The sequence below is a fragment of the Caloenas nicobarica genome, chromosome 1 (assembly GCF_036013445.1).
Source record: "Caloenas nicobarica isolate bCalNic1 chromosome 1, bCalNic1.hap1, whole genome shotgun sequence".
Taxonomy (NCBI): Eukaryota; Metazoa; Chordata; class Aves; order Columbiformes; family Columbidae; genus Caloenas; species Caloenas nicobarica.
Genome location: NC_088245.1, coordinates 152215408 through 152228245, shown reverse-complemented (window position 1 = coordinate 152228245; position 12838 = coordinate 152215408). Strand labels below are relative to the sequence as shown.

At 43.7% G+C, this 12838-nt stretch overlaps 1 protein-coding gene across 1 annotated transcript in view; it reads left to right on the top strand.

Moving 5' to 3' along the window:
- Window positions 1-4418: 4418 nt before the first annotated feature.
- Window positions 4419-12838, top strand: part of PROZ (protein Z, vitamin K dependent plasma glycoprotein) — a 30144-nt gene continuing 21724 nt past the window's right edge. Inside the window, exon 1 of the mRNA XM_065649186.1 lies at window positions 4419-4494. Coding sequence (XP_065505258.1) covers window positions 4419-4494 — 76 coding nt within the window. The remainder of the gene's footprint in view (window positions 4495-12838) is intronic.

The window sequence follows — 12838 nt, the reverse complement described above, 5'->3', positions numbered from 1 at the left end:
GAGTTTTTTATTACTTGAGCTATTTAGCTTCTACCTGCAGATGTATTAGAAGATTGAGGGAACAGGGAAGCTCACTTGGTAAAAGCTGAGACACAAGTAAGTATTCAACATGTGACACTAAATAATCACACATTCCACAAAATTGCCTACTTAGGTCACAGCAGCCAATTAAAATGGGGTTTTGCTTTATATGGGTTGTACTTCACTTTAGTTTAATTTGAACACTTCTGCTCATCAGAAGGAAAATACATGCATGTTCACTGTTTTCTGTATCATGTTCTGGATGGTGTATGGCTGAGGATCTTAAAGCTCCTTGCATGTGGAGTTGTTCTGAGTGTTTCTGAATGGTGCAATATTGATGTACACAGGCAACTGAAATAAAACAGTCTTTCTTTTTTGCTCATTTTTAATGTTTTTTTATTCCCTCCAGTAAGCTTACAAATATATGGAGACAAAATCTCATTTGAGAGTGAAAAAGGAGTGAACTACCCTGAGCAAATGTATGTGACACATTTCACCTGTGTTATGTCAAGGCTGATGAGGAGGTGGAGAATGGAGGGGTTAATTAAAAGACTTTCCCTGGACTAGAGGTTCTTAAATGGCAAGTTAGATGCCAAGATACTGATTTCCTTAGAAAGAGGCAACCTCAACCAATGATTTCCCACACATCATCTATTCGGGTACTTCAATCTCATCAGCGCTGTAAGGTTTGAAGGCAGAAGCTCTGCACTCTGATTTTTTTTTGTATTTGGAGTAGTGTTCCACCATATATTCTTGAAACTTCAGTTTCAGTTCTAGTTACAGAAATCATGGAAAAACGTACAATGGAAGGGACAGATGAAAGTGATCTGGTCCAACCCCATGCACAATGCAGGTCTAACAACATAGAGCAGGTTGTGCAGGGTCTGGTCCAGTCAAGTTTTGAAAAACTTCACAGGCAGAGATTTGGTTACCCTCTGAGCAACCTGTTCCTGTGTTTTAAGCATGGTCGTGGTTAAAATTTCTCATGTCCGATTGGAATTTTCCTTGTTGCAGTCTCTGACTGCTGCCTCATCTTTTCCTGTGTGCACCTCTGGGAAATGGTTGGCCCTGTCTTCGTTTAGGCAGAGGAAAGCTGCAGTGAGATTCCTCAGCTCTCTCTGGCTGAACAAACCCAGACCCCTCAGCGTTTTTTTATTCCACTGTGTTGTCTAGGCCCCTAACTGTCCTTACGGCCTTTCCAAGGCTGCTTCCATCTGTTACAGTCCCCTGTTGTCTGAGATACACTCAACTTCACCAGACACCAGCCACTTCTCTCCTAGCGTTTGAGCTGGTACTGCCTAGTTTTGTGTAGCAGGTGCTGTGAGCGAACCAGGTTGAAAAATCAGGAATATAATTCTGCACAGCAGCAAGGCATTGCTGCAGTCAGCAGTAAACATGGGCAGGAAGGACTGCAGGTCAGTTACCCCAGCTCGATGGTCTCCAGCTCTATAAACACTCAGCAGGCTTTCTTCAGTGTTTGTTCAGTGATGTTTGCTCCCTGACTTCTGTCCACTGGATTCCTGTTTGTACCTTCTAACCTCTTGTCCCATGTTCCCTGGAGGCCTGCCCTGTGCTCCATCAGGGTGAGACATCCCTCTTCAAAGGGACAACCTCAGGCCCAGGTGCTACCCAAATCCTCTTTACGTACTCATGCTAAGGACATTCTACTTCAGTAATGCTTGAGGACTGAAGTGGAGTTCAGACTGCACTACACAAGGTGTTGAGGTGGCTGAGGACCTGCCTCGGGCCGTGGTGGCAGTAGCTGGGTTTTACTAGCTGACGTGTATGTATGTCCTTGTCAAGCCAAGTAGCACCTTCAGAGCAGGCACAGAGCTGGTTTAACAGATGGGCAGGCAGGAGAGTGACAAAAGACCATGTTTGTGTGTGTGCAACATGACTGTGCTTAGAAGTGTCATTATTCTGCAGAATATGGTAGAGTCTGTCCCTGGGCTTCACAATCAGAGTTTGTTGATCTCTAACAAACAAAACTGGTTCCTGTGCTTTGGTACATATAGTGCCCGAGGCACAAGGGCTTAATATTCATTCCTTGTTCTCAGCCATGCTGAGAGGACATGAGTGAAAGATCTACCTGCATCTTGGCCTCATACAAATCCCATAACCAACTCTACGTCTGCAAGAAAACAAAGAAATAAAGTACACTTTTTTATGTAGACCAAAATCCAGGGATGGTGGAAGGAGATGCTGTAAACTCGCCTCTAGTGCTCAGGCTTCCTCAGCTTTCAAGGAAAAGCCAGTCCTGAGAAGAAAGGGAAGAAAGGAAGGATGGTAAGAGAAGAGTGCAGTCACTTTGAGGCCTTGGAAAGGACTGATATGAAGAATAAAAAGGCAGGACATTGCCCAGGCCCAGTCCAAGATGATACCTCTGGGCAAGGGACTCGTGTACATGAGGCACTGGGCTTTGAAAAAATGAGGGTTCTTTAGACTAAAATAGAGAAGCCTCAGGAGAAATGCAGCAACCGGCTTCGTGTGTGCAAAAGGCTACTGCAGAGATGTAGGGACTAATGAGATCTTCGTGTCCATGGTGAAGATAAGAAGACATAGCACATCTCAGTTGCAGCAAGAACGTTTCAGGGAGATCCCAGGGAAAACGTTCTAACACTGTTGACTTGAAAAGCCCTCCTATACATTTAGTCTGGAGGGCAGTGGAACCTCCTGTGTTGGCAGCCGTTCAGAGCACGAAAGGTAACCAGCTGTCAGGCATGCAGCGTGATGGGGGCTGCCCTAGGGAAGGTGGACAAGTTGGCCTTCCTTATGGCATCCTACAGTAGGGCAGGGAAACACACTTCTGCAGGTGTAGTGTCCAACTGTAAGAAGTTTCCCACAAGGCTCCTTTGCTGTAGTGATGGCCAATATGCCAAGAGTGAGAGATGTAAACTTGATCCTTTGTGTGCTCAATAAGCTGGGTTGTGTGATCCTGGAGGTCTGGCCAGTCGCAGTTTTCTGTGCTTCGAGGTCAGCAACACAAGCAAAGGGTGACTGTTACAGTCATGCATTTGTGACTGCACTAGCACAGAAATGACAAGCAAGGATTTTCTTCCTCTTTACTGCTCCCTTGCACAGGTGCCTCACCTGACAAGATTGTCTTCTATGGGTAGGGCCTCACAACCACAAGGTCCTGCCAAGTGGTGTTCCCATGGAGCAGTGTGAGACAAAAAAAAAAAACCAACCCAAAACATCCAGAATATAGTGGAAATAAATGAACTTGTGGGAGTGTGGTCTGGCCTGGTGCTTGTGACAAAGCATGGATTCTGTGCATCCCAGCGGCCCCGTCCAGCCTGCTGCATCTGTAGAGGATACCCGCTCACCAGCTCCGCTGGGTTCAGAGGATTCACCTACGAGCATGACAACCAGTTCACTCTACCTAAAGCAGTTCGAATGACAGTGGTTTGGGCATAAAAGAGGCCAAAACCTTGTGCGATACTTTATTGGACTAACCCAGAAATAAAAAGTCTTAATTTTCCCTTTTTTTTTTTTTTCTGATTAACTCTATGCTTTACTTTCTTCCTAAGGCAGTACCAGAGCTGGGAGGCAGGTGTTTGTTCAGCCTGAAAAAGACAAGGCTTCGGGGAGACATTATTGTGGCCTTTCAGTACTCAAAGGGGCCTATAATGAAGATGGGGACAGACTTTTTAGCAGGGCCTGTTGTGGTTGGACAAGGTGTAATGGTTTTAAACTAAAAGAGGGGAGATTCTGGCTAGACATGAGGAAGATATTTTTTACAATGAGAGTGGTAAAACACTGGAGCGCGTCGCCCAGAGAGGTGGTAGATGCCATATCCCTGAGGACATTTCAGACCAGGCTGGACGAGGCTCTGAGCAACCTGATCTAATTGCAGATGTCCCTGCTCATTGCAGGGGGGGTGGACTAGGTGATATTTAAAGGTCCTTTCCAACTTGGACAGGGAAAAGACAGTAGCAGACCATGGTCCTGCAGAGGAAAACAGCAAGTGACAGTCTGGTATGTGGAGTTTTGGTAGCACAAACAAGTTCAACCATGCAACCACACATCATTCTGCTGAGGCAGAACCTGCCTAGGCTTATGGACTCCCTCTTCCTGAGCAGTCTGAAATACACAGGTGTCACAGCCTCAGTTGCAAACCCAGCTCCACACTGCCAGTGCAGGAGAGAGGGGTTTTGCTGACGTGAGGCACCTGCAAGTGGAGTTCAGACTGCACTGTCAGGATGGCACTGCTTCTGCATGGTCGGGTTTTCTGTTTTAACATTGTCCTGTGCTGACATTGAGCCCAGGCTTTGCTCTTAGACCTCTGTTTTGTTTCCTCATGAGTTAGTGACCCTTGCACTGTAGTGTTTCTCATTTAGCAGCTGCCCCAGAACCCTGCAGACAAACTGGTGGGAGACGCACAGTGAGCTCGGAGGATGGCAATGGCAGGTCATCACAGGACAATGTGGCTTCTTCCCATTGTCCTCCTTTTCCTCCAGATGGTGCAGACAGGTACAGCCTTCGCTTTAACTTGGCTTTGTGCTGCTTTGCCTAAACCACACAGATAATTATTTGACTTTATTTGTGCCTTGTGGAGTAGGCTGACATGAGTGGAAACTCAGTAGCTTTGCTTTCTCACCTGCCTTGCTCCCATTTGTCTGCTGCATTGCAGTAATATCCAGGGCCATCCTGAACTGAATTGTGTCAGTGTAAAATGGGGGGTTAATGTGTCAGCACAGGGGGCTTTCAAACTGACAGCACAAATGATGTGGTATTCTTCATGTCCTCAAGAGATGTGATAATTAAATAATCCTTATTGTCCATTCATGAGCTATTGGGTGACAAAATGAACCTCACAAGGTTTAACAATGCAGAGGGGAACCAGAACCCCACTGTCACTCACTGTGGTTGTCTAAATCTCACCACAAACATCACACCTCCACTTGAGGAAGTTTCTCACCTGTCTTTGAGGTTGGAGCCTCACTGTCCTGTAACTGAGTTTGTGAGGTATGTGCAGCTGGGGCCCCAGAGTCAGGTCAGCCAGTTGTGTCCAGGTCACGGAAATGAAGAAAGGCTGCAGAAATACTTTTTGAATGTGGGTGGGAGACTGCAGCACAGATGTGGGGAACGTGAGGTATGAGCTAATTTTTTGAAGTTCAAGCTCATAATTGAATGGGACAATTTGGATACTGTAAGTACGCAAAACGGGAATTTGGTTTGCACACAAGAATTTAGCAGGTCTTTCTGTTTGTTTTGTGTATCTTCTAACTCATATGCTGGTGTCTGTTTCTTTAAGTGAACAGCACCACAGGCAAAAGACATGCACGAGATATGAGAAGACCTTTAAAGAAATAAAAGTTGAGTTGCCATTATTATGCAGAAATTATAGAGAAATGCAAGAGGCCAAAAGGTTAACACCTTTAGACAGTAGTTGCAACATAGAAATGTCCTGTCTACTTTTATAGCCATCATTGTAAATGATGTGTACTCTGACCATGAGGTATTACTTTATCTTCCTACAAAAAAAGGCTTGTGTACATGCTGTCGTACAGTAGCCACTAAAACCAGATTGCAAAACTGATGATATGTATAAGAATCATTGCTGGTTTGGACTGATTTCATTTATAGTGTTTGTTCCATCTGGAATGTGGCAACTAACAGGATTGAGGGGAGTGATGAGGAGCTGGGTTTTTTAAGCCAGGAGGGAGAAATTGTGTGAGAATTTACGAATATCTGGACTCCTCTGTTAGTGTTTTATTCATTCTTCCACTGTCATTTGTCTCTGCTTTTTTAAGCTCACCATGACATGGCCACTGGGCCCACATGGACTTGGCAAGTGTGTTTCATGCATTGAATGTGACTGCGCTGTAAAGGCATAAGCTAATGTTAGCCACTCATGATGTGACTACAATGTGCTTCAGGTGTTTTACAGGTCTTGTTTAAAGAGTGAGGTTTAATTTGGTGTACTTTGAAATCTTCTCTGAAGTCAGTGTTTATTTAGAGTTTTTCTCCAAACTTTCCTCTTTTATAGTGATACCAGAGTACTGCAAAATAAACAATGGTGACTGTGAGCAGTTCTGCAGTATCAAAAAAAGTGTACAGAAGGATGTTTTGTGTTCCTGTGCAAAAGGGTATGTTCTAGCAGAGGATGGCAAACGCTGTGTTTCAACAGGTATGGAGCCACGTAATAAACAAATAGCAATGGTGGTGCGAATTGTTTCACAATAAAAGTATTTCAACCATCAGTGTTGTACATGACGAAGATTTAACACTGAGACCAAATGATTTGATTTCCAAAGCCTTCCATGTGTGAGGGCATGTGATGGACTATCTGAATCTGGCTGATTTTGAAGCCTTTGCAAGATGCCTCTCACAGAATTACCTGAGTAGACTGCTGTTGGCAGGAGAAAAGCGATTGCAATTGTATCTAATTTAGTTGAGCACTTACACTCCATAGAAAATAGCAGATCACCAGAACTTTTCTATTTCAGATTTTGGTTTACTTAATCAAATAGTAACTGAAGACATTAAGTAATTACGATTAATGCTATCTATGTTTATGTATTTCTGTTGTAGTTCAACAAAACGGGGGGGAGGAATGAGTCAACCATATACTCATGATATTGGGTTTTACGTCCTTTATAAATAATAATAAATTGCTATCATGAACCATATTATTCCTAAAATAAACCACTGCACTCTGTTTCCTAATTAAGATGGTTTTAGTAAGAGCAGGTACGTGAATATAGCATGGTAAACAATTGAAGATAATGTTTTAAATTTTAAATAGTTGGAAAACAGTGTCTGGAGACTGAACCTATGGACAAGTTTTAGGACTATGAAATGGCTTTCATTTTTCAAACCATCTCGTCTTCCTCTGTTGATGCATCTGCCAAGGTTCTGCTGGTGTTTTGAAAAGAGAACAGCTGCATTAACTGATTTATTGTGAGATGGTGTTGTCAAAGATTTTGCACTTGTGCTGGTGTTTCTGTCTTTCTCTAATTTTAACATTCTTCCCTTTACAGTCAAGTATCCTTGTGGAAAAGTTTTTGTGGAAAGGAAAGAAAGGTCAATTATTTTGCCCACTGATAATAGCAGTGTAACCAGTGATGAAGACGTCTATCCCACAACTGGAGCCAGTCTGGAGGAGGACTTTGTGACTACCACAGAAAGCCCAACTCTCCGTCCTGGCAATGAAGCGAGCGGCAAGACTCCCTATGTCGATACCAGGATAGTAGGTGGTGATGAGTGTCTTCTTGGCGAATGTCCATGGCAGGTAAATCTGGTGTTTGTGCTCTGTAAGTGGAACGTGTTTCTGAGGGAAAGTGTGCAATTGTTCGTTTTACCTGGTTGCCTTCTGAATGTTACCCATGTAGTACGACATTTGTAGCAGGAGGTAGCTGAATTGTGTGAACCTGAGCACTGAGATGTGCTGTTCTGCAAACTGCAACCTTAAAGTTTGAAATTAAGGGCTTTGTGCAATCTCAGATGGTGCTGCTTAACCTGTCACCAGAGAGGGCTTTTGTGTCCTGCTGGCCTACCAGTGCCGTTTTTGCACATCATCTTCCAGTTCTGCCTGCTAGCAGTCCATTTAGGTAGCATGTCAGTAAAGCATGCATTTGCTTCACAAATACGTTTTCATATCTAAGTTTTCCTCTTGAGTTCAGACGAGCTAAAATGAGTTCCTGTATTCAGGGCACTAAAGCAGGGGGTCAAACGGGAACAGAACATGGACATAAATTCTTTGGGGTGGTCCTAAAAGATGTCACTAAGCACTGTGAGTGAGGTGACATGGAAGCAAAACATCTACGCCATGTAAAGACAATTGAGACTCTGTAGCAGCACATGCCAGTCTGTAGCATATGTGTGTGTGTATGTGATATTGGGGATACCTGCAGAGTAGTACATGTTGAAGTAATAAGCATGTATGTAGTGTGGAGAGAAATCAGTTTATGGCTCTTGGAAATCAAACTCCTCTTCTTAATTTTGCAGTTACCTTTTTTCTTTCGTAGGCTGTTCTGTTAAATGCGGAAGGTGAAGAGTTTTGTGGTGGAACTATTTTGGATGAATATTTTGTACTTACTGCAGCTCAATGCATGAACCAATCTAAAGAAATCAAAGTGGTTGTTGGTAAGTGATTATTGTACTCCTGTGATATCTGAGCGTGTGTTGCAGATTAATCCTCTGTGCTCTAAATCTCATGTGAGATGTACTCCTATTACTTTATTTGTTATGGTTCTGATTTTGTTGTTTTGCTTTTTGTAAATTCCTGTTACTGTAGAAAATGTGCTTTGTAATAAGAGGGACAGCTGATGTGGAAGGTGATAATGCTGTGTTGCTTTCTGGCACATCGGAAGCATGCAGATTTGTTTCTGCAGAATATTCAGGAATGCTGTCACACATGGACAAGAGGAAGGAGAAACAAACTCAAATTATGGCTGCTTCACTTCTGAGGCATTGGATCAACACAATTTTTTATTTGCACTGTTTTAGTCTTGACTCAGACCAGTTTCTCTTCCATGATATAAGCCACACCCAAAGCTGCATTAGTTTAGCTGAATTGATTTATGCTTTTATGTAAACTGGTACAAAAATCTCCATAAGGCAAAAGCTCAGAAATGAAACTGCTCCAGGTGCTGCTGATAAGTATTGCAATACATTCTTACAGTTTACTTGTACGGTATAAAGGCTTAGGCAAAGTGTTAGGAATGGGTATACTACTCTCCTCCTTTCTCAAGGTTGTTCTTAATTTCTTGTGGTCCTTCCATATTAACGACCATTTTACTACTCTTGCACAGGTGAAGTGGACAGAGAAAAGAAAGAACAGTCTGAAACGATGCATACTGTGGATAAAATACTTGTTCACTTTAGATACGATGACAAGACCTACGATAATGACATAGCCTTAATAAAGCTGAAGGAACCTATAACATTTTCCGAGTACGTTATCGCAGCGTGCCTCCCTGAAGCAGACTTTGCTAATGAAGTTCTGATGAACCAAAGATCTGGGATGGTCAGTGGCTTCAGGCGTGTATTTCAAGGTGGAGAAATATCCAAAAAACTGAAAGTGCTTGAAATCCCCTATGTTGATAGGAACACCTGCAAGCAATCCACTAAGTTTGCAGTAACAGAAAACATGTTCTGTGCTGGTTATGACTCAGGGCAAAAAGATGCTTGTCAAGGATTTGGTGGAGGTCCCCATGTAACCAGATATAAGGATACTTATTTTGTTACTGGAATTGTGAGCTGGGGAGAAGGATGTGCAAAGAAAGGCAAATATGGTGTCTATACCAAACTGTCCAGGTTCTTACGCTGGGTAAGAATGGGCATGAGACAGAGCTTGTAGTGGTGTGGCTTTTGATCCTTCAATTAGCTACAAGATGCAGTTTCTGGAATGGCACCCTTATTCTTTTTTTGGCCACATCTACCAAACTTGTCTTGGGAGCTGACTCCTTAAAGTTATGGTGCCGCTTCTTTTTGGTTTAGTCCTGGCATTAAGCATGTATATGTGGACTGCTGGTGGTGTTTTGAATTTGGACAGTGAAGGATGCTTTTACAAAATTGATGTTCAGTGGGGTCTTTTGTTTGCTTGTTTGGTAATTTCTATTCTGCCATTTTGATTCCTGTCTGTTTCCCCAAACACTTCCACCAGAGGTTCCTGGACATAATATGAGCCTTCACTAATCATGATGAAAAGTGGGAAGGACAGGATTGCAGTTAATCCTCACATTGCAAGCAGCTGTCTCAGGAGGGAGTTTTTTATTACTTGAGCTATTTAGCTTCTACCTGCAGATGTATTAGAAGATTGAGGGAACAGGGAAGCTCACTTGGTAAAAGCTGAGACACAAGTAAGTATTCAACATGTGACGCTAAATAATCACACATTCCACAAAATTGCCTACTTAGGTCACAGCAGCCAATTAAAATGGGGTTTTGCTTTATATGGGTTGTACTTCACTTTAGTTTAATTTGAACACTTCTGCTCATCAGAAGGAAAATACATGCATGTTCACTGTTTTCTGTATCATGTTCTGGATGGTGTATGGCTGAGGATCTTAAAGCTCCTTGCATGTGGAGTTGTTCTGAGTGTTTCTGTATGGTGCAATATTGATGTACACAGGCAACTGAAATAAAACATTCTTTCTTTTTTGCTCTTTTTTAATGTTTTTTTATTCCCCCCAGTAAGCTTACAAATATATGGAGACAAAATCTCATTTGAGAGTGAAAAAGGAGTGAATTACCCTGAGCAAATGTATGGGATACATTTCACCTGTGTTATGTCAAGGCTGATGAGGAGGTGGAGAATGGAGGGGTTAATTAAAAGACTTTCCCTGGACTAGAGGTTCTTAAATGGCAAGTTAGATGCCAAGATACTGATTTCCTTAGAAAGAGGCAACCTCAACCAATGATTTCCCATACATCATCTATTCGGGTACTTCAATCTCATCAGCGCTGTAAGGTTTGAAGGCAGAAGCTCTGCACTCTGATTTTTTTTTTTGTATTTGGAGTAGTGTTCCACCATATATTCTTGAAACTTCAGTTTCAGTTCTAGTTACAGAAATCATGGAAAAACGTACAATGGAAGGGACAGATGAAAGTGATCTGGTCCAACCCCATGCACAATGCAGGTCTAACAACATAGAGCAGGTTGTGCAGGGTCTGGTCCAGTCAAGTTTTGAAAAACTTCACAGGCAGAGATTTGGTTACCCTCTGAGCAACCTGTTCCTGTGTTTTAAGCATGGTCGTGGTTAAAATTTCTCATGTCCGATTGGAATTTTCCTTGTTGCAGTCTCTGACTGCTGCCTCATCTTTTCCTGTGTGCACCTCTGGGAAATGGTTGGCCCTGTCTTCGTTTAGGCAGAGGAAAGCTGCAGTGAGATTCCTCAGCTCTCTCTGGCTGAACAAACCCAGACCCCTCAGCGTTTTTTTATTCCACTGTGTTGTCTAGGCCCCTAACTGTCCTTACGGCCTTTCCAAGGCTGCTTCCATCTGTTACAGTCCCCTGTTGTCTGAGATACACTCAACTTCACCAGCCACCAGCCACTTCTCTCCTAGCGTTTGAGCTGGTACTGCCTAGTTTTGTGTAGCAGGTGCTGTGAGCGAACCAGGTTGAAAAATCAGGAATATAATTCTGCACAGCAGCAAGGCATTGCTGCAGTCAGCAGTAAACATGGGCAGGAAGGACTGCAGGTCAGTTACCCCAGCTCGATGGTCTCCAGCTCTATAAACACTCAGCAGGCTTTCTTCAGTGTTTGTTCAGTGATGTTTGCTCCCTGACTTCTGTCCACTGGATTCCTGTTTGTACCTTCTAACCTCTTGTCCCATGTTCCCTGGAGGCCTGCCCTGTGCTCCATCAGGGTGAGACATCCCTCTTCAAAGGGACAACCTCAGGCCCAGGTGCTACCCAAATCCTCTTTACGTACTCATGCTAAGGACATTCTACTTCAGTAATGCTTGAGGACTGAAGTGGAGTTCAGACTGCACTACACAAGGTGTTGAGGTGGCTGAGGACCTGCCTCGGGCCGTGGTGGCAGTAGCTGGGTTTTACTAGCTGGCGTGTATGTATGTCCTTGTCAAGCCAAGTAGCACCTTCAGAGCAGGCACAGAGCTGGTTTAACAGATGGGCAGGCAGGAGAGTGACAAAAGACCATGTTTGTGTGTGTGCAACATGACTGTGCTTAGAAGTGTCGTTATTCTGCAGAATATGGTAGAGTCTGTCCCTGGGCTTCACAATTAGAGTTTGTTGATCTGTTACAAACAAAACTGGTTCCTGTGCTTTGGTACATATAGTGCCCGAGGCACAAGGGCTTAATATTCATTCCTTGTTCTCAGCCATGCTGAGAGGACATGAGTGAAAGATCTGCCTGCATCTTGGCCTCATACAAATCCCATAACCAACTCTATGTCTGCAAGAAAACAAAGAAATAAAGTACACTTTTTTATGTAGACCAAAATCCAGGGATGGTGGAAGGAGATGCTGTAAACTCCCCTCTAGTGCTCAGGCTTCCTCAGCTTTCAAGGAAAAGCCAGTCCTGAGAAGAAAGGGAAGAAAGGAAGGATGGTAAGAGAAGAGTGCAGTCACTTTGAGGCCTTGGAAAGGACTAATATGAAGAATAAAAAGGCAGGACATTGCCCAGGCCCAGTCCAAGATGATACCTCTGGGCAAGGGACTCGTGTACATGAGGCACTGGGCTTTGAAAAAATGAGGGTTCTTTAGACTAAAATAGAGAAGCCTCAGGAGAAATGCAGCAACCGGCTTTGTGTGTGCAAAAGGCTGCTGCAGAGATGTAGGGACTAATGAGATCTTCGTGTCCATGGTGAAGATAAGAAGACATAGCACATCTCAGTTGCAGCAAGAACGTTTCAGGGAGATCCCAGGGAAAACGTTCTAACACTGTTGACTTGAAAAGCCCTCCTATACATTTAGTCTGGAGGGCAGTGGAATCTCCTGTGTTGGCAGCCGTTCAGAGCACGAAAGGTAACCAGCTGTCAGGCATGCAGCGTGATGGGGGCTGCCCTAGGGAAGGTGGACAAGTTGGCCTTCCTTATGGCATCCTACAGTAGGGCAGGGAAACACACTTCTGCAGGTGTAGTGTCCAACTGTAAGAAGTTTCCCACAAGGCTCCTTCGCTGGAGCCATGGCCAATATGCCAAGAGTAAGAGATGTAAACTTGATCCTTTTTGTGCTCAATAAGCTGGGTTGTGTGATCCTGGAGGTCTGGCCAGTCGCAGTTTTCTTGCAACACAAGCAAAGGGTGACTGTTACAGTCATGCATTTGTGACTGCACTAGCACAGAAATGACAAGCAAGGATTTCCTTCCTCTTTACTGCTCCCTTGCACAGGTGCCTCACCTGA